General features: G+C 40.4%; 1 protein-coding gene across 3 annotated transcripts in view; it reads left to right on the plus strand.

The window, feature by feature from the left end:
• The window catches only part of LOC132891965 (solute carrier family 35 member F5-like), a 60017-nt gene that overhangs the window by 25223 nt on the left and 12310 nt on the right, over positions 1-22484 (plus strand). For all 3 annotated transcript variants that reach the window (XM_060930144.1, XM_060930145.1, XM_060930147.1), the window contains exons 7-12: positions 1774-1949; positions 2892-2973; positions 7430-7517; positions 7600-7664; positions 20038-20142; positions 20241-20400. In XM_060930144.1, coding sequence (XP_060786127.1) covers positions 1774-1949; positions 2892-2973; positions 7430-7517; positions 7600-7664; positions 20038-20142; positions 20241-20400 — 676 coding nt within the window. The remainder of the gene's footprint in view (positions 1-1773; positions 1950-2891; positions 2974-7429; positions 7518-7599; positions 7665-20037; positions 20143-20240; positions 20401-22484) is intronic.

Consider the following 22484-nt stretch of genomic DNA (forward strand, 5'->3'; position numbering starts at 1 on the left):
CTACGATACATCTCATCTCATCTCATTATCTCTAGCCGCTTTATCCTTCTACAGGGTCGCAGGCAAGCTGGAGCCTATCCCAGCTGACTACGGGCGAAAGGCGGGGTACACCCTGGACAAGTCGCCAGGTCATCACAGGGCTGACACATAGACACAGACAACCATTCACACTCCCATTCACACCTACGGTCAATTTAGAGTCACCTGTTAACCTGACCTGCATGTCTTTGGACTGTGGGGGAAACCGGAGCACCCGGAGGAAACCCACGCGGACACGGGGAGAACATGCAAACTCCACACAGAAAGGCCCTCGCCAGCCCCGGGGCTCGAACCCAGGACCTTCTTGCTGTGAGGCGACAGCGCTAACCACTACACCACCGTGCCGCCCCTACGATACATCTGTTAACCATTTTAATAATTACGTGATAACGTTGAAGAAATTTGCAGAAAACCACCAGGTCGTTTTCTCATAAACAAACCAGCGCTGACGTAGGATTCAGAGGGAGGCGTCCCGCACGCGACATCACGAAAATCAATGTTTCCCGGGAAATCCAAACGCCAAGTTTTTTCAGATGCGGACCAATTCACCTCAAATGGCTTGATTTCAACTGAATTTTTCTGGTATTGCACAAGGTAAAAAAAAAAATTGCAGAGAATGCAGAATGTTACAGATATTTGACCAAACTTTAATATAAAATAGAATTACATTGATCTTGCTCCTGAATTTATCCGTGATATGCACTTTAACCCTATTTGAAAGTATTTGGGATGTGCCGGAGAAGACATTACAGAGGGATTTGAGTCTCCCATCAGTGTCTGCAAAATATTACTGCAGCTCTGGACAGAAATAAATGTGACATTGCATAAGGTTGTTGAAACAATGCCTTATTGAATGCCTGACATAATTAACAGATAAAGGCAGTCCAACAAAATATTAGTGTGTATGACCTTTTTTTTTTTTGTGGGCCAGGCAGTATATATTTAACTCTAATTATTATTATTATTATTATTATTATTATTATTGATCGAAAATACATATTCACAGTTCTCAGCATATGCACTATATAGCCAAAAGTATGTGGACGCCTGGCCATCATATCCACATGTGGTTCTTCCCCAAGCTGTTGCTGCAAAATTGGAAGCACACAGTTGTCCAGGATGCCTTTGTACGATGTAGCGTTACAGTTTACCTGCAGTGGAACTCGGGGCCCCAAACCTGTTCCAACATGACAGTACCCCTGTACATGGAGTGATGGGTTTTTTTTTCTAAGGTTGGAGTGGAAGAACTAGAGTGACCTGCACAGAGCCCTGACCTCAACCCCACTGAACACCACTTTTGGGATGAACTGGAACACTGACTGCAACCGAGGGCCTTTTCGCTGGACATCACTGCCTGCCTGACCACACGAATGCTCCTGTGGCTGAATGGACAATCCCTACAGACATGCTCCAAAATCTAGTGCCCTCCCCAGAAGAGTGGAGGTTATTCGAGCAGCAAAGAATGGGATGTTCAAAAAGAGTGTGTTGGTCAGGTGTTCACATAATTTTGGCATATAGTGTGTAACGTGGTTATGTCATTAGTTTGTATATATGATTTACGTGATGACTGCAAGTCTTAAAACTGACCCTTTCTTGGTGTCATGGTGGATATTGTATGTTTTTTTTTTTTTGTTTGTTTGTGGGTTGATTTATTTTTTTTCTCTTTTCTCCCCCCCCCCCCCCCCCCCCCCCCCCCTTCTTCCTTTGGGCCTTTTTTTTTTTTTTTGGGTGTAGCTACAAGGAAGCAGCGTGTAAGGTTCAGTAATGTGATGGAGGTACGTGAACTCCCTCAATCTCAGGCTTTAGAAGCCAAACTGTCTCGCATGTCTCATGCTGCCACCTCACTCAGGATTATGGGAAAACTTAGCATCACTGCTGTGGCCAAAATCAGCTTCTTCTTCTGCTTTGTGGTGAGATCTCACTCATGCGTGCACACACACATCCGCTCTCATTGTCTTGTCCCTCTCACTCTCTTCCCCTCAAATTCTATCAGCTTTATTTGCAGGAATTGTAGTTCACAACTGTTGCCAAAGCATGAAGCGGAACAAAGGAAGCAAAAGAGTAAGAACAGTGACGTTATATGTAAAAAAAAAAAAAAGGGGGGGGGGGGGACATTTTAAACAGAAATAATAAAGCATGTATACATTGTGTACACTCAGAGAAATATCTTTGTGAGAGATTGTGCTGTGAAAAAGTATTTGCCCCTCCCTGATTTCCTCCATTTTTGCACATTTCTCAAAGTAAATGGTTTCAGATCCTCATATAAAATGTAACATAAGACAAGAAGAGGAGGAACTTTTTGTACGTTTTGACATTTTGTAAATAGTTTTCATTTATTGAAGGTAAAAGGTTATGTAATATGTCATTTATGTGAAAAAGTAACTGGACTGAAATATACATTTGATTTGATGTATTATACTGGTTCCAGATGTGAGGGATTGATTTTATAATCGTGTGAAAGAACAGGGTCGCAAGTGAACATTGACACATCATTTTAGGATTCTGCCTTTCTTTTCTTTTTTGAATATGGCACTGAGAGACTTCCTGACAATTTGACATTCTCCTAGGTGTGTGCAGAACAGTATCTTTCTTTTTATTTTCTGTCCTCTGACTTTGGAGTGATTTTGATAGCTTTAGTCCAGAAAAAAAAAAGAAAATGTTCAGTTTCTGTGTGTCCTGTACTATCGCTATAGCTTTTGTTCTCTCTGTCTGATTTATGAGCAATGAGTCTTATTTATTTTTAACTTGTAGTCAGGTAGGGTGTATTGTCTATTTAAGTACCTGTTATAATCTAGGTTATTCTCTCTCTCTCTCTCTCTCTCTCTCTCTCTCTCTCTCTCTCTCTCTCTCAGTGGTTCCTGGCTAATCTGGCCTATCAGGAGGCTCTAACAGACACACAGGTGGCTATTGTAAACACTGTGTCCTCCAGCTCAGGTGAGCCATTTTAAACTACAAGGCCTCGAGTTGGAGCTGAGCTTCCACAACATTTGATCAGTTATCTGTAAATATGTGTATGCGTGCATAAATGAGAATAATTGCTCAAGTCCATTGAAATCACTATACGTGTGTGTATCCTTGACTTACAACCACGTGATCAAAATGTACTACGTCATGAGCATCCGGCATGTTGGTGGATCTACAAAGCAACTCGGATGGTGGCTGCTGAAAGTGTGTCTGTAAACAATGCTGAATTTTTTTTTTTTTTCAGTATTACCACGATTTGAACGGTCAAGCGAAGATTCGATACAAAGAGAAGATAGATATGTGTGGTTTTGACCCATATTATTTAAAAAAAAGTCAGATTTTTCTGAAGATAAGGCGCTTCTACCGACCATCGAGTACCCAGATATCGCGTTTTATCTGGTTTGGCAGACTTCGTGAGTCGACAAATCTCAACTGAAGGCTTATAAGTCCGAGGAAGCCGATAACTTCTTTGTCTCTGGATGGGTTAATACCCTATTAATTAAACCAGTGATGATGATAAAGCAGTTGTATTTGCAAGGGTAAGTTAGGGCTTCTTTTGCATTTGGTTTACTTCTACAGTGGTGCTTGAAAGTTTGTGAACCCTTTAGAATGTTCTGTATTTCTGCATAAATATGACCTAAAACAACATCAGATTTTCACACAAGTCCTAAAAGTAGATAAAGAGAACCCAGTTAAACAAATGAGACAAAAATATTATACTTGGTCATTTATTTATTGAGGAAAATGATCCAATATATTACATATCTGTGAGTGGCAAAAGTATGCGAACCTCTAGGATTAGCAATTAATTTGAAGGTGAAATTAGAGTCCGGTGTTTTCAATCAATGGGATGACAATCAGGTGTGAGTGGGCACCTTGTTTTACAACCCCGATTCAAAAAAAGTTGGGACAAAGTACAAATTGTAAATAAAAACGGAATGCAATAATTTACAAATCTCAAAAACTGATATTGTATTCACAATAGAACATAGACAACATATCAAATGTCGAAAGTGAGACATTTTGAAATTTCATGCCAAATATTGGCTCATTTGAAATTTCATGACAGCAACACATCTCAAAGTTGGGACGGGGCAATAAGAGGCTGGAAAAGTTAAAGGTACAAAAAAGGAACAGCTGGAGGACCAAATTGCAACTCATTAGGTCAATTGGCAATAGGTCATTAACATGACTGGGTATAAAAAGAGCATCTTGGAGTGGCAGCGGCTCTCAGAAGTAAAGATGGGAAGAGGATCACCAATCCCCCTAATTCTGTGCCGACAAATAGTGGAGCAATATCAGAAAGGAGTTCGGCAGTGTAAAATTGCAAAGAGTTTGAACATATCATCATCTACAGTGCATAATATCATCAAAAGATTCAGAGAATCTGGAAGAATCTGTGTGCGCAAGGGTCAAGGCCGAAAAACCATACTGGGTGCCCATGATCTTCGGGCCCTTAGACGGCACTGCATCACATACAGGCATGCTTCTGTATTGGAAATCACAAAATGGGCTCAGGAATATTTCCAGAGAACATTATCTGTGAACACAATTCACCGTGCCATCCGCCGTTGCCAGCTAAAACACTATAGTTCGAAGAAGAAGCCGTATCTAAACATGATCCAGAAGCGCAGACATCTTCTCTGGGCCAAGGCTCATTTAAAATGGACTGTGGCAAAGTGGAAAACTGTTCTGTGGTCAGACGAATCAAAATTTGAAGTTCTTTATGGAAATCAGGGACACCGTGTCATTCGGACTAAAGAGGAGAAGGACGACCCAAGTTGTTATCGGCGCTCAGTTCAGAAGCCTGCATCTCTAATGGTATGGGGTTGCATTAGTGCGTGTGGCATGGGCAGCTTACACATCTGGAAAGACACCATCAATGCTGAAAGGTATATCCAGGTTCTAGAGCAGCATATGCTCCCATCCAGACGACGTCTCTTTCAGGGAAGACCTTGCATTTTCCAACATGACAATGCCAAACCACATACTGCATCAGTTACAGCATCATGGCTGCGTAGAAGAAGGGTCCGGGTACTGAACTGACCAGCCTGCAGTCCAGATCTTTCACCCATAGAAAACATTTGGCGCATCATAAAACGGAAGATACGACAAAAAAAGAAGACCTAAGACAGTTGAGCAACTAGAATCCTACATTAGACAAGAATGGGTTAACATTCCTATCCCTAAACTTGAGCAACTTGTCTCCTCAGTCCCCAGACGTTTACATACTGTTGTAAAGAGAAAAGGGGATGTCTCACAGTGGTAAACATGGCCTTGTCCCAGCTTTTTTGAGATGTGTTGTTGTCATGAAATTTAAAAGTCACCTAATTTTTCTCTTTAAATGATACATTTTCTCAGTTTAAACATTTGATATGTCATCTATGTTCTATTCTGAATAAAATATGGAATTTTGAAACTTCCACATCATTGCATTCCGTTTTTATTTACAATTTGTACTTTTGTCCCAACTTTTTTGGAATTTGGGTTGTATTTAAAGAACAGGGCTCTATCAAAGTCTGATCTTCACAACACGTTTGTGGAAGTGTATCATTGCACGAACAAAGGACATTTCTGAGGACCTCAGAAAAAGCATTGTTGATGCTCATCAGGCTGGAAAAGGTTACAAAACCATCTCTAAAAAGTTTAGACTCCACCAGTCCACAGTCAGACAAATTGTGTACAAATGGAGGAAATTCAAGACCATTGTTACCCTCCCCAGGAGTGGTCAACCAACAAAGATCACTCCAAGAGCAAGGCCTGTAATAGTCGGCAAGGTCACAAAGGACCCCAGGGTAACTTCTAAGCAACTGAAGGCCTCTCTCTCACATTGGCTAATGTTCATGACTCCATCATCAGGAGAACACTGAACAACAATGCTGTGCATGGCAGGGTTGCAAGGAGAAAGCCACTGTTCTCCAAAAAGAACATTGCTGCTCATCTGCAGTTTGCTAAAGATCACGTGGACAAGCCAGAAGGCTATTGGAAAAATGTTTTGTGGACGGATGAGACCAGAATAGAACTTTTTGGTTTAAATGAGAAGCATTATGTTGGGAGAAAGGAAAACACTGCATTCCAGCATAAGAACCTTATCCCATCTGTGAAACATGGTGGTGGTAGTATCATGGTTTGGGCCTGTTTTGCTGCATCTGGGCCAGGACGGCTTGCCATCATTGATGGAACAATGAATTCTGAATTATACCAGCGAATTCTAAAGGAAAATGTCAGGACATCTGTCCATGAACTGAATCTCAAGAGAATGTGGGTCATGCAGCAAGACAACGACCCTAAGCACACAAGTCGTTCTACCAAAGAATGGTGAAAGAAGAATAAAGTTAATGTTTTGGAATGGCCAAGTCAAAGTCCAGACCTTAATCCAATCGAAATATTGTGGAAGGACCTGAAGCGAGCAGTTCATGTGAGGAAACCCACCAACATCCCAGAGTTGAAGCTGTTCTGTACAGAGGAATGGGCTAAAATTCCTTCAAGCCGGTGTGCAGGACTGATCAACAGTTACCGGAAACGTTTAGTTGCAGTTATTGCTGCACAAGGGGGTCACACCAGATACTGAAAGCAAAGGTTCACATACTTTTGCCTCTCACATATGTAATATTGGATCATTTTCCTCAATAAATAAATGACCAAGTATAACATTTTTGTCTCATTTGTTTAACTGGGTTCTCTTTATCTACTTTTAGGACTTGTGTGAAAATCTGATCATGTTTTAGGTCATATTTATGCAGAAATATAGAACATTCTAAAGGGTTCACAAACTTTTAAGCACCACTGTATGTGTAAACAACAGACGAAGTGTGAAATTTTGATAATTCTCTAGCTTTACCATTTTCTGAGTGGGTGCCCAGTCTGGATTGCTTTTATTGTATAATTTTGCTGGTGCTCCTTGGAGTGAAATGTTAATGCACGGGTTAAAATTATAACTACGACCGAGTGAACCACAACAAGAGAACGTTCATTTTGTAGCAAAATTCTAGCAACACAAAATAAAACTCTTCCATGATATTATTTAGAAAGCTTTTAAATCTCACCTGAGATAAAATGATCACTACAAACAGCCCTGCCGATATTGTTCAGCCGTGCTCGTCTCCTCTCCGTACTAAGGGTTTTTTTTAAAGTTTCCTCGCCCTCTTTCTGAATTACGGCCGGAATTCAAAAAAAATCGGAACGTGCCACGGTCACAAGTACTGTTGTGACCACAACCATATACAGCGCAAAGATCTGGCATAGCGAAAAGAACACTTAAAGCAGTGAAAACAAAGAGAGTCGCGCACATGTGACTATATAGTGTTTTGTATGGAATGTCGCTTGACCCTGCATTTGTATATCCACCAACATGGCCGACATCCGGGTTTCTAATTGGCTTTGATATCACTTGCAAGTCAAGGATTGTGGTGTTTGTTGGTTTCAGGCGTCTTTACTTTGATCTTGGCCGCCATATTTCCCAGCAGTAGCAGTGATCGCTTCACGCTTTCCAAACTGATTGCTGTTATCCTCAGGTCAGTTCTATATTTCTCTAGATTACTGTTATTTGTATCCTAATCAGTGGGGTGATTTTGTATTTTTTCCCTCTTTTGTTAGCATGGTGGGAGTGGCTATGGTCAGTTTCTCAGGGATGGACAGTTCTGGTGGAAAAGGCACTATTGGTAACCATTAAACCAGCTCTGGTTTCTTACAAAGCCAAGTGTTAGAGCTTAGATGTATTCATACTGATCTATAATACCGAATGCTTGTCAGTGTTGTTTCTTGTTTAAAGCTGCGTTCCAGAACATGAGGGATTAAAAACCCAAAAAATAATTTTGTAAGCTGATGATTGGCAAGTCAGCATGCACCGAGTTTAATTGGCGCCAAAGGTTGTGGCATCAGTCCTTAATGCATGATATCAGAGTCTGAAAACATTTTCCCAAACCCAATGCAATGGCTCTATGATGTAATGTTTAGGTTTTCCGGTGCAACTTGCACTCATGCAAGAATTTTAGAGAGTATTTTCCTCTTTGTATGATGATGATGATGATGATGATGATAATAACTCCTTTCATGTATTTAAAATGCAGTTCAGTAAATTGTTTTACAGTGTGTTTAAAAGAATGAAAATCTGTAAAATGACACCAAATAAACGCTCTCACAAAAAGTATATTTCTATAAATTCTGCCTAAAATTATTAAGGCCATTATAAATAAATCAGAATTGATATGAAAAGAAAAAAAATGTGAATTAGGACATATACAGAAGAAGTAAAAAGCAAACTAAAAGACAGGAAATAAAAGATAAGTAAGAAATAAAGCACAACAGGAGATGCTGCTCGAGGAAAATAATTAACAACAGGGTGGTGGAATGTGAAGCAGGGGACAAAGCCACCTCAAAGTTGATTATTTTCCTGTAACAGCACGTCTTGAAATGTTTTATGTGCAGGTCAGACGGTAGGCTGCAACTAGTTTTCAACTACTTGTGTCTACCTGCGATAATGAAATCGCAGGTAGACGCAAGACTGGTCTTGCGTCGACGAATGACGACGCAGATAATGGCAGAGTGTTGTAGAGGGAGGTCGACGCAGGTGGATCACGATCTGTTCGCATTTCAGCTGCGATTCGCTCCCAATCAGTGCAAATAGGAGGTTGATGCATGTAGAAGGCAGGTCTTAATCCGGATGGCGGAGGAGTGAAGGGGAGGAGCTGATGGGAGAAATACAGGAACGGGTAATTAGGGAAAACGTGGAGATTAGAGATCAGCTGCTAAACGAGCGCTAAAGGAAAAAAGCATGATAGAGTCCAGAAACGCAGCCCCGCAATGGGAAGGAGCTCTCCGTTCAAAGAACGCAGTTCAGAAGTTCAAAGCGCTTCCGCATTGGGAAAACAACATGCTCACAGTCCCAATAAAAGATATCCACAGAAGAGCGAAATACTCCACAGCGAAGTAACAAAATAATAGAATGCAAAAATCGGGGGGGAAGGGCGAAAAACCATATCCTGAGGCGAAGACAATCCCACGCCGAATGAATATCTGAGCAGGATAATATGGACTCGTGAATGAGCTCATGAGAGACACATGTGCTGACCGCAGTGCAGGGAAAAGGGTGAAAGATCGGATAAAGGCCTAGATGTTCCCGGCTGGCTCGTGACAAGATTCAGCTTAAAAACTCTGCGTCTTGCAGTACGTCTGACCACAACGAAGGATTTGACGCAAAACGCCTGTGGTTGGTCGCCACCCGACCGACCGCAGGTCGCAAAGTGCGTCTTTCTGCCGTCTGACCTGGGCGTTATCATAACACTTTGGAACGTGCTGTCCTCATACATCATAGCCAACATACTGTAGTTTGCTAGCAATTATATTGTTTTGTTAATTAATGAATAACAAATTGTACTTTTTTAGCATTTGGTAGTTACATTTAATGTTGTGGACCATCTGCAAACAAGTTCAAGGGTACCGGTACAGCATTTAAACATTATTGATAGTACAAGCCCTAATTATAACAGTGCATACAAGTGCAGCAACACAATTAGCTATCATAAGTAGCTTTAAGTGATAAAAAGTCCAAAAGCACGTCAAGTTTTATTGCGCATGGGCAACCAATATGGGCGTCCAGGGTAGGGATCGACCGATATGTTTTTTTTCAGGGCTGATACCGATACCGATTATTCTGGAATTGGGATGCCGATAACCGATATGTGCAACCGATAAATGTAAACATTATAATTCACATGAAATTAAACGTAGCACACACTGACACAGACCTTCATATCCATGAAATGTATGTTTAATTGTAAAATTGAACAAGAAATTTTGTGCAGGGAGATGCCAGCAGCATTTGTACAATAAAGTCAAACATTAGTTAGAATAAAATGAGAAATAAAATAATAATAAAATATTCACCAATTAAAAAAAATAAATCACTCCCTACTATATTACAGCTCACCATTTTCAGTGGAAAATAAATGAAAATACACTCTGGATTCTGGATAGAGAAAGTGGCTGGATAGAGTTCTGGATAGAGAGGAGCGGCTGCTCCTTTAAGAGTATATCGTTTTCCGAATCAGAAGCGCTAGCGAGGAGAATCACTTGCGCAAGAATTATAAATACTAGTGGAGTACATTACAGCGCAATGTGAAGTAGCATAAGAACATTTAAGTCAAGAGTTTAATTGATGTATTTCGTTCATTAGCGTTTATCCAAGCAAGTGTGCATCCATGACACAATTAATTACTGAGCCCACAACAAGCGTCCTGACAAACTCCCTACAGTATTACATAGCCTACTAGCACCATATCACACCTGGCTTGTTTAAATGTTCAAATAGCGCTTTATAAAGTTACCCAACATATACAAGTGCAATGTGCTTTTTGAGCACGAGTCACGTCATGAAGTTTACTCATCACCATAACAAATAGCCGGTAGGCTTGCGCTAGCCTACAGAACACAAACACTACGTTTTATTTCATCTTCCCTTGACCACCTCTCTGTATGGCTGTCATTCTACTCAGGCCCGGCCCTTACCAATTTGACATCCTAGGCAAGATTTTAGGTGGCGCCCCCTCCCCAACACCAGTTAAAGCCACTGATTTATATATTCATATGTAAAGCCTGGTCGGACGAGAGGGGGCGCCTTGGGAAAGTAACAGGTCTATTAATGATAATAATAATAATAATTTATTATTATTATTATTATTATTTACTGAATTCCTCACCACCCGCTTGGTGAGTTGCTTTTGTATCTTCTTCCTTTACAGGAGAGAAAGTGTGCCATTTATGCTATTTGTAAAGAGAACACATCTGAGTCCTTGTTTCGTTTCCCTGCAGTCTTGACGCACTGAGATTTGTTTCGTTTTCAACGCGTTTATTATATTTTCCTCCAGGAAGCTCTTCGCAACATGGGTGCTTGTATGAGCTGCTAAACTGTCATTTCAATGAGAACACAGATCAACAAAGCAACTTTGTTTTATTTAAAAAAAAAGTGCCAGGCACCATTGGAATATCTTGCTGCGAAACGTGTTCGGTGCATAAAAGACCATTACTTCAGCCCAGACTGCTCAACGACACCGACAGACTGCTCCAAGTACAGCCATATTCAAAACAAGCAACAGATCTATGTCAGTTATCTACGTTATGCAAAAACACTCTTTAGCCAACAACACTTAGGCTATTACATGGCCAAAACAGAGAATAGCCGCGGATGCGCACTTGCGCGCCCGAAGACACACTATAGACAGGGCGAACCACTGTTGAGCGCTTGTTTCATGATTAACAACCAAACCCCACCCCACCCCGCTTTTTTTGACAAATCGCACCCTGACTACATGCTTTGCTGTACAATTAAATTAGGCCAAGACATTATAATGCTGACTCGTTTTCAGAATAGTGGAAGTCATAATTTTTCCCCCTGTTTCTGCGCCCCTGGATGGACGCAGCGCCCTTAGCATTTGCCTATATTGCCTATGCCACGGGCCGGCTCTGATTCTACTGTTCGAGTAGAACTACTGACACATTCACAACGTTTCCAGACGGGGATTTAAAAATGACTGCAGCCTACGTTATGCTGGGGACTGCTTACTATGGACAACATTACATGTAGTTTCAGCGAGACTAGTTGGTTGTAGGCTAATTCAAGTGCTTCCTTCCGTAAGCTAAGTTTGCCTGGCTACACAGATGCAAATGGACAATTTTAACGAGTAGTAGATGAAGAATGTAAACATATAATGATGTTGTGTGCTTTTGCAGCTTGTGTGTTTGTGACTTATTGCTGCAAAAGCAGCGTGTCCTTACCTTGAAGTGGGATCTGCTTCTGCCCGAGCGCCCATACGGCCGCCTTGAAACAGTTCACAGCGTTTAGCTACGCGTGTTGATTGGCTGTATCCCTTGTGCCGCTTCTGCCCGAGTGCCCGTACGGCCGCCTTGAAACAGTTCACAGCGTTTAGCTACACGTGTCGATTGGCTATATCTCTTGTGCCAAACAAATCAGATGTTGTGGTGGGCGGGACCGTGTTCTTGAACTCAGAGAGGTGAGTGCAGGAAAGGACGTGCAGTGACAGTCGCGTTAGGAACGAAATGGCTGCAAAAAGGCATGTTATCGGCATATCGGTGGAAATTATGGCCGATACCGATAACCCTAAAAATGCAGAATATCGGCCAGGCCGATTATCGGTCGACCCCTAGTCCAGGGTGTGATGTAAATTTGTTAATAGGCAGGTACTGGAAGTTAAGTGTGGCCGATGTAAACACACTTGCTAGCCTGGATTTAGTCAGATGAAAGAGTTATCTTCATGTCCGTATGGATAGTGGAGAAATCGGATATCTGTATGAACCTCGGAAAAAGGACTATCTATCCACATCTGGTAAATGATTTCAGCAGCGATTTGTCAGATGATTCTAACGATGAAATCAGTCAGGCGTTGCAAGTGCAAGGTCAGGAAGGCAGGTCAAAGGGCAGCTCTCTGGTCCCGATGTGGAAAGTCCGTCAAGCAGAAAACACACAGAATGAATGTGTTCGCTGTAAAGAGCACAAACTTTTATGCACAGTCATTGATTTTTTGTTTTTTTTGTTTTTTTTCTTTCACAAATAAACTGGTTTAGAAACATACAGTGGTGCTTGAAACCTTGAAGTGAACCCTTTAGAATTTTCTATATTTCTGCATAAATATGACCTAAAACAGCATCAGATTTTCACACAAGTCCTAAAAGTAGATAAAGAGAACCCAGTTAAACTAATGAGACAAAAATATTATACTTGGTCATTTATTTATTGAGGAAAATGATCCAATATTACATATCTGTGAGTGGCAAAAGTATGTGAACCTTTGCTTTCAGTATCTGGTGTGACCCCCTTGTGCAGCAATAACTGCAACTAAACGTTTCCGGTAACTGTTGATCAGTCCTGCACGCTGGCTTGGAGGGATTTTAGCCCGTTCCTCCGTACAGAACAGCTTCAACTCTGGGATTTTGTTGGGTTTCCTTGCATGAACTGCTTGTTCAGGTCCTTCCACAACATTTCGATTGGATTAAGGTCAGGACTTTGACTTGGCCATTACAAAACATTTAATTTTATTCTTCTTTAACCATTCTTTAGTAGAATGACTTGTGTGCTTAGGGTCGTTGTCTTGCTGCATGACCCACCTTCTCTTGAGATTCAGTTCATGGACAGATGTCCTGATATTTTCCTTTCAAACTTGCTGGTATAATTCAGAATTCATTGTTCTATCAATGATGGCAAGCCGTCCTGGCCCAGATGCAGCAAAGCAGGCCCAAACCATGATACTACCACCACCATGTTTCACAGATGGGATAAGGTTCTTATGCTGGAATGCAGTGTTTTCCTTTCTCCCAACATAACGCTTCTCATTTAAACCAAAAAGTTCTATTTTGGTCTCATCTGTCCACAAAACATTTTTCTAATAGCCTTCTGGCTTGTCCACGTGATCTTTAGCAAACTGCAGACAAGCAGCAATGTTCTTTTTGGAGAGCAGTGGCTTTCTCCTTGCAACCCTGCCATGCACACCAATGTTCAGTGTTTTCCTGATGGTGGACTCATGAACATTAACATTAGCCAATGTGAGAGAGGCCTTCAGTTGCTTAGAAGTTACCCTGGGGTCCTTTGTGACCTCACCGACTGTGACACGCCTTGCTCTTGGAGTGATCTTTGTTGATTGAACCCTCCCCAGGAGTGGAACAATGGTCTTGAATTTCCTCCATTTGTACACAATCTGTCTGACTGTGGATTGGTGGAGTCCAAACTCTTTAGAGATGGCTTTGTAACCTTTTCCAGCCTGATGAGCATCAACAACGCTTTTTCTGAGGTCCTCAGAAATCTCCTTTGCTCGTGCCATGATACACTTCCACAAACGTGTTGTGAAGATCAGACTTTGATAGATCCCTGTTCTTTAAATAAAACAGGGTGCCCACTCACACCTGATTGTCATCCCATTGATTGAAAACACATAACTGTAATGTAACCTTCAAATGAACTGCTAATCCTAGAGGTTCACATACTTTTGCCACTCACAGATATGTAATAATGGATCATTTTCCTCAATAAATTAATGACCAAGTATAATATTTTTGTCTCATTTGTTTAACTGGGTTCTCTTGATGTACTTTAAGACTTGTGTGAAAATCTGATGATGTTTTAGGTCATATTTATGCAGGAATATAGAAAATTCTAAAGGGTTCACAAACTTTCAAGCACCACTGTATGTTGTACACATGGCTGGATTAGAAATGGCCTATGGACAGACGATGATAGCCTGTGTGGAGAATATAGCATGGTAGCCTGATGATGATGATGATGATGATGATGGAGAACTCATAAATTGGTAAGCAGCCGATTAGATATACTGTAGAAACTCAGTGTGTGTATATTTACAGTATGTAGATTATGTAGTTTATGCGTCCCTTTATGATGACAGTAGAATGGTACCAGGAGCTGTGATGATAACAGCCACAGTAGGGGTACGGCAAGGCTCACCGACAAGTTGCTTCTTGTTTACAGTCTACATAGATGAGCTTGTCAGGGATTTATACTGTATATGTCCGAATGATGGATTCCTGAAATGGATAAGTTGCTTACTGTTGATGGACGATACGGTTTTATTAGCTACTACCCGAGAAGGTTGTGTCAAGAAGATAAGTGTTGGCTGATTTTTGTAGCCATTCCGGCATAGTTATTAACCAGTCGAAAACAAATTTTATGGTGATGATTGGAACTGATGCAGACAGGGCGCCTGTACGTGTATGACTTGAAGGTAGAAATTGTACAACTTGTACATATTTAGGAGTTGTATTGGGCGGCACGGTGGTGTAGTGGTTAGCACTGTCGCCTCACAGCAAGAAGGTCCGGGTTCGAGCCCCGTGGCCGGTGAGGGCCTTTCTGTGTGGAGCTTGCATGTTCTCCCCGTGTCCGCGTGGGTTTCCCCCACAGTCCAAAGACATGCAGGTTAGGTTAACTGGTGACTCTAAATTGACTGTAGGTGTGAGTGTGAATGGTTGTCTGTGATGACCTGGCGACTTGTCCAGGGTGTACCCCGCCTTTTGCTCGTAGTCAGCTGGGATAGGCTCCAGCTTGCCTGCGACCCTGTAGAACAGGATAAAGCGGCTAGAGATAATGAGATGAGATGAGAGGAGTTGTATTTATGCAGGATGGAAAAGTAGAGTCATCCGTAAAAGAACATTTACTCAGTAAGCAAAAACATCTAAGTAAATTTGCAGCCTTCGTGAAGAATTCTGATTTTCCATTTTGGGTGAAATGAAAAGTTTTGGATGGCGCCTTACTAAGTACCATTTTGTATGGTTGCGAATGCTGACTGGGATGAGGTAAGAATGCAGCCCAGTCTGTATATAATACAGCCTTGAAAACTCTCCTGGGAGTCAGACAGGCAGACGCAGAGGTGGACAAAGTACCCAACTTCAATAGTTAAGTCAAAATACAGATCCCACTGGTCAAATGTTACTCCGATCCAAGTGAAAGTTGTACAGTCACGTTTTTACTGAAAGAACCGTCTCCTTCCATTCTGCCATCAACTGATCGTGTTCAGATAATGCTGCTGAGAAATCACTGAACTTGGTTTTATACAGTCTATGGATGTGACGTGACCCTAGTGATTACTGATTGTTTTTTTTGCAGGTGACGCTGAGAAAGACAATCACGTTTTAGAACCAAAAAAAAAAAAAATCCACTTTCAAAGTTGCTTCATAGTAACGAGGACCTTGATAGAAATCTAGTGGAGTGAAAAGTACGATATTTTGTCTTTTCAAATGTAGTGAAGTTAAAGTCATAAGTTTCCAAAAAAAAAATACTCAAAGTACAGATACTCAAAATGTACTCAAGTAAATGTACTTCGTTACTGTCCACCTCTGGACAGACGACACCTAATGATCTGGTTCTTTTAGAACTGGACTGTCCAGGGTGTACCCCGCCTTTCGCCCGTAGTCAGCTGGGATAGGCTCCAGCTTGCCTACGACCCTGTAGAACAGGATAAAGCGGCTAGAGATAATGAGATGAGATGAGAGGAGTTGTATTTATGCAGGATGGAAAAGTAGAGTCATCCATAAAAGAACATTTACTAAGTAAGTAAAAACATCTAAGTAAATTTGCAGCCTTCGTGAAGAAGAATTCGGATTTTCCAATTTTGGGTGAAACGAAAAGTTTTGGATGGCGCCTTGCGAATGCTGACTGGGATCAGGTAAGAACGCAGCCCAATCTGTATATAATACAGCGAATATTCAGCGAAGATTTCTGTCACGCATGTTCAATAACCGAAGCGGGTTACCCGATGACCCGTTTTATACCATATGGAAGATTTGTAGTGATGCTAAAAGGTCTGTTGTGAGGTATCTACAAAGTCTCCTCGATGTAAATGATCATGTGATGGTGGCTATAACACGCCGCAAACATTATGACGTCAGAACGGTCGAAGTCGAAGACGTATTGTAACTTGAATCCGGGCTTATCCTCACCAGGTATATATACCTCATCTGACGTTGGAGAACACAAGGGAATAGCAACCACTAGGTTACACCTTTCAGCTCAAAATCTTGCTGTAGAGACTGGTCCATGGGCTAGAATTCCACGCCATGAACAGTCATGCCCTTGTGGTGCATTTCAAACTCCTCTCATCTCATTATCTCTAGCCGCTTTATCCTTCTACAGGGTCGCAGGCAAGCTGGAGCCTATCCCAGCTGACTACGGGCGAAAGGCGGGGTACACCCTGGACAAGTCGCCAGGTCATCACAGGGCTGACACATAGACACAGACAACCATTCACACTCACATTCACACCTACGGTCGATTTAGAGTCACCAGTTAACCTAACCTGCATGTCTTTGGACTGTGGGGGAAACCGGAGCACCCGGAGGAAACCCACGCGGACACGGGGAGAACATGCAAACTCCGCACAGAAAGGCCCTCGCCGGCCCCGGGGCTCGAACCCAGGACCTTCTTGCTGTGAGGCGACAGCGCTAACCACTACACCACCGTGCCGCCCAGCATTTCAAACTGAAGAACATATTTTTTTGTAAATGCCCATTGATTGACTGACTGGAGATATCAGATCAGAGAATTCAGATATGAACTTTTCGAACATTTATGATTTTTTTTTTTAAACTCTGATAAAGTGTGTGTAAAGGAAAAGCAAATTCCATGAAAAGGTATTAGTAGGCTTTCTTGTGATCCCAGCGTTTTCTTTTGAGTAGTAGGGCCTAAGGTTATATCTTGCTGTCTAGCCTTAAATCCTATGAAATTCTACTGTTATAGATTCATATTTGTAGCCCTTGAGATGCTTTTATTTTATTTGTGCTTATTTCCTCATCTTGGCTTGATTGATTTTTTTTTTTTCGCCCTGCTCGCTGTACATATATATGAGTGATTCCACGCTTATGGGTACTGAAATGGGGACATGAACTTATTTTTAAAAATTCACCTAAAACCATTTCTTTTTTTACCATCAGGTCACAAAACATGTAATCTTTAATGAATGATATGTTAAAAGATAACTTTAATTTTCTGAGATGTAATAAAAACATATTTATATGCCAAAGTCAAGCCTATGAGTTCCAAAATGATGTCTGTTCCATTACTTCTGTTACGATTGTCCATCTTGCGTCTGTTACAAATTAATTACAATCTAGCTATATACCATGTTAATCTTATTAAAAGAATGTGTATGTTTATTCTACTACATGTTTATTAATTATATTTGCTAAAACATCACCTTCCTATGTTTCAAAAAGTAATTCTACATTGTTAAAATTGAGAATATATATGTCCACAACACTTCTGTTACGTTCTGACTTTGGCATATAAATATGTTTTTATTACATCTCAGAAAATTAAAGTTATCTTTTAACATATCATTCATTAAAGATTACATGTTTTGTGACCTGATGGTAAAAAAATAAATGGTTTTAGGTGAATTTTTAAAAATAAGTTCATGTCCCCATTTCAGTACCCATAAGCGTGGAATCACTTTTTTATATATATATATATATATATATGATATTATAGCAATAATCTAATCTAGATGTTTGTGTCCATACTAGCTGTAAAGCCGATGGTTGATTGTGTGTGTGAATACAGGTATAGACATGCAATGTGCCACAGTAGTTTATATGGTCTAAATACAGGCTAGTGACCGCTCGAAACTACCAGACAATGAAATTTGTATTTTTATTTACATAAGAGAGATGGGTTTTTATCCAGCGCTTATTTTTAATTTGCTCTTTAACATGGGATTATTTACAAATGCATTTTGCACTCCTCGCAAGCTCCGCTTTTAGGCAGTGCCTAAATACATATATTAGCAGTGAATGTCTATACTATTATAACTAATTGGGATATTGTTGGTACAGCGTCGGGTTTGAGTCTCACGTGACCCGCGTAGCCCCAAGAGCTCGGCCTGGAGATTCCTTTCAAAGCCATCGGGCTCAAAATGGTCCTCGCAAACGATAGAATTTCTACCAAAGGAGAGAGTTTCTAAAGTGTGACCTGTTCCCAGGTTGTGTAGCCACTGTTTAGCAAGTCATTTACATTGCTCGGTTGTAGGCAATGGAACACAAAAAATGCTTTCCTTTATTATTTTTGCAACCATAGGCTTTGCACTCTGCTGTGTTTCAACAATGTTTTGTCCATCCGGCTACATCGCGGTGTCAGGAGCAGCGAGCCAATCGAGATACAGGAAACCCATCAACGATACTACATCCGACACTGCCCGCAAAATGGCAACGTGGCTTCGCCCTTGAGTGAGCAGGAATACAAAAGAATTTTAAAGCACTGCTTTATACAACACAGTGTGACTACAGAGAAGTCAGAATGCATTTATTAAAAAAAAAAAATATGTAATATTTCTAGCCTAATGTTTGTTTTTTGCTGCAGGTACCCTTTAATTCCTGTTACTGCTTAACAGTAGGCATGTAATAATTCACCCGATTCAGTTCAGTTCACAAGATTGAGTTCGTGATTTGATTTTTTTCCACAGTATTTTTGAAAAAAAAAATGAAATGAAGAAAATTCTAGGATGACAAATGCAGAATTTTTATTTTCCTATTGTTTATGAATTTGAATGTTCCTTCTGTTAAATAAAAATACTTTTATCCCAACAATAATTCTTTTACAATCATTTGTAAAATGTGGAGTAAAGTATACTAACCTATTTATCTAAAATATTCTTTTTATTAAAAATGAAAAAAACAATCAGGCCTTTTCTTAATAACCTGTTACGAACATTTGTGAAAGCTTTAGCCAGGCTTGAACATAAAACGACTACCACCGCCTCTGTTCGTTTGCTTTTAGCAGGCTGTCAAAAGATAGCACTGATTTCTTGTTGCATTTATTTGTGGAGTCAATCGCACCTCAACTCTTTCCCATTTTCTGTTTATTTGTTGTGTTGTTTTGCTGCATTCAATCTGTGTTACTTCCGCCTACAGTGAGCTCAACGTGCATTCCTTCTAGTGTATAGTTTTGCGCCCTAGGCTGTCTGAACAATGTAATTACAGTTAGGAAAATCTGCGATACCACGGCTTAATAATAATCACGGTTCTTTTATTTATTTCTTCAATTCGATTCATCATAAATTTGTACTGCAATTTATCATTGCATGATGTATCATTACATGCCTACTTATTAGGATATGAACTGTTTCCTCACCAGCCTTTTTTTTTTTTTTCCTTCCTATCTCTTGGACTCTTAGAAAGCTCACCCAAGACTACTTCTTCAATAAAAAAAAAACACGTCTGCATATAAAATAAATTGCGCATTTTTATTAGGCATTTATTATTTGATCTGATGGTGGGTCATTCAGTTCCCTGTGAATTGTGCACTAATATAAAACTGTGATTTGAATTACAGTCCACTGTAAAAACACTACTGTCAGAGCTGTGATTTTATAGAAAATTAATCAACACCACCTGACAGATTCAAGAATCCAACAGTGCTGTGGTATAAATAGTGTGAAATTATATCTTAAAAATATAACCGTATGTTTTAAGTGTTAAACCCAGGTAGAAAGTGACTGTTTTCGTGACACTGTGCTTTTTGTGTAGGCTTTCTCTGGTCACTGCTCGGCGCGATCCTATACGCTGTCTACATCGTTCTGCTAAAGAGAAAAGTTGATCGAGAGGAGAAGCTTGATATCCCACTTTTCTTCGGTGAGTAGATGATGATAACCCTAACGCACCCCCAGTAACTTTACACTCCTAGTATTCGTAACATCCATGTTCTGTGTTGTCTGTGTATGCATGTATAGGCTTTGTGGGCTTGTTTAGCCTGCTGCTGTTATGGCCTGGCTTTGTGCTGCTGCACTATTCTGGGTTGGAGCTGTTTGAGATGCCTAATCGGATGGTAATCGGCTATATCCTCATCAACGGCCTGATTGGGACCGTGCTCTCGGAGTTCCTCTGGTTATGGTACGTGACGTGGAGTTTGAAAGGGACTATGTGTTACAGTGGAATAACAGTGGCTGGTTGTCTTAAGGGTCTGTGGAGGAATTGTCCATTTCTAATATTTGTCCATATTGTGTCTGAAATGTCTGTTACTCGATATGAATTTCTTGTTCATAGAACAGTTTAAAGAAAATTAATATTGTACTCGAAGTAGTGCTGTTGTACTGAATATCAGCACAGCTATGTTTAAAATCTCTTCATGAAACACGATATACATCATATGTTGTAAAAATACTTGCAAAGCAGCAGTGTTTTTTTTTAATTTTTTTATTTTTTTTTTTAAATCTCTGGAAAAACTAGTGTTGGTTATACTCTCCAAAAAGAGGACCTGATTGATCCAGATATAGTGTATATGTGTGCGTGTATGTGTTATTTACCAGCTGGAGGTCCGTATCATGAAATGCCGAGGTCAGTATTTAAGGCCGAGGTCACAGTATTTCACCATACGGCCCGACCTTAAACTGGTAAATGATATATTTATTTTTTTCTTTACCAAATTCTAACAGAAAACGAGAGCACCCGAAAGGGAAAACCAAGCCGAGCCGCCATTTTGAATCCTCATTCACAGCTGTAATGCAAATTGCTTCCTCCTCGGTATACAAGTGCACTTCCATGGCAGGAAAAAAAAAAACTACATTTTGCCACCTATGTAGTTCCCTATTTATACAAAACTGAGTCTTTCAGGATTCAGCCATGTTTTTGCTCGGTGTTAGCAACAGTTACAGGTTTTTAGCTTTCTCCTGAAATGTTTTCTTTTATTTCTTCTTCCTCAGGGTAGTAAAACTCGCTTTCACTGTGAACACTGTCGTTATCGCTATCCATGCTGTAAAATTAATGCTATTCTCCTGAGAAATGCTGGCAAAAATTTGATTTTTGATAGTCTTATAAAAAAAAAAAAAAGATAAATGTTGACAAAAATTGCTACTATGTTTGTTGTTGTGAACCAGCGAGTCGCCCGGGGTCCGTATCGTAGGATACAGTCCCGCTCTCCAGCCAATCAGAGCGCAGGATTGGATGGAAACCGCACCGCGAAAAAAAAAATTTATTTTATTTCATGGATACAAGTGTTTAACTGAGAAATACGCTGCTCATATTTTTCATGCGAACTGCATCCGGGACATGGAGAACCAAAAACGTGACCTAAACCTCTGTCACTCGTGAGGAAATTGATGAATTGTTTTGATAAATTTGGGGGCTTTTTTTTCTTTGTGAATGTGTTTATATAATGAAAAGAAAATTACATGTTGGCTTGAAGATATGAAGTTTATCTTCTCGTGTTGAAAAACTCGCATTTTTCATGCGAAATGCATTGCGTATGTGAGTGGCGTATTTAAATAATATTGGCTGACTTTGAGTGGTTTATCAGAGATATTCCATTCAGCTAGCATGATATTGAACTTGTCTTCGACTCGTTCAATATCACGGAGAACTAAAACCCTGACATAAATCTCTCTTGTCACTCCTGTGGAAATCGATGAATTGTTTTGATAAATTTGGGGACTTTTTTTGTTTGTGAAATGTGTTTATATAATGAAAAGAGAGGCTACCAAAACTTAATTAGATATTCTTCACGCATATTTGCAAGAGAAAAACATACCAACGGACATCGAAAAACTGGAAAAAGACACATCGGAGATTGTCTTCGACTCATTCCATATCATGCTAGCTGAATAGAATATATCTGATATACTACGAAAAAAGCCATTATTATTATTATATGTACGTACATACGTATGTACTCTCTTCATATCAGCATTCTCGAAGGCCAGCGCTAACTTACCTGCAACTCGGTGCTGTTAGCGCAGCAGTCCAGTTACTTTCTAGCTGGTGTAGTGTTGGCAAAGGCCAATGCTAGCGCATTCAAGCTGAATATTATTATTTTTCCCTGTGTAATTTACTTTGTTACTTTTAAAATCAACATTGATAACTACACATAACGGAGCGACCTGGCAGCCAAAATTCTCTCAAAATCTTTTGCATTTAACGAAGCAAACCTGGCGGCCATGTTTGTTTACAAATTGTCAGTCACTCACTAGCGTGGAAGTTTT

The sequence above is a fragment of the Neoarius graeffei genome, chromosome 9 (assembly GCF_027579695.1).
Source record: "Neoarius graeffei isolate fNeoGra1 chromosome 9, fNeoGra1.pri, whole genome shotgun sequence".
In the NCBI taxonomy this organism is placed as follows: domain Eukaryota; kingdom Metazoa; phylum Chordata; class Actinopteri; order Siluriformes; family Ariidae; genus Neoarius; species Neoarius graeffei.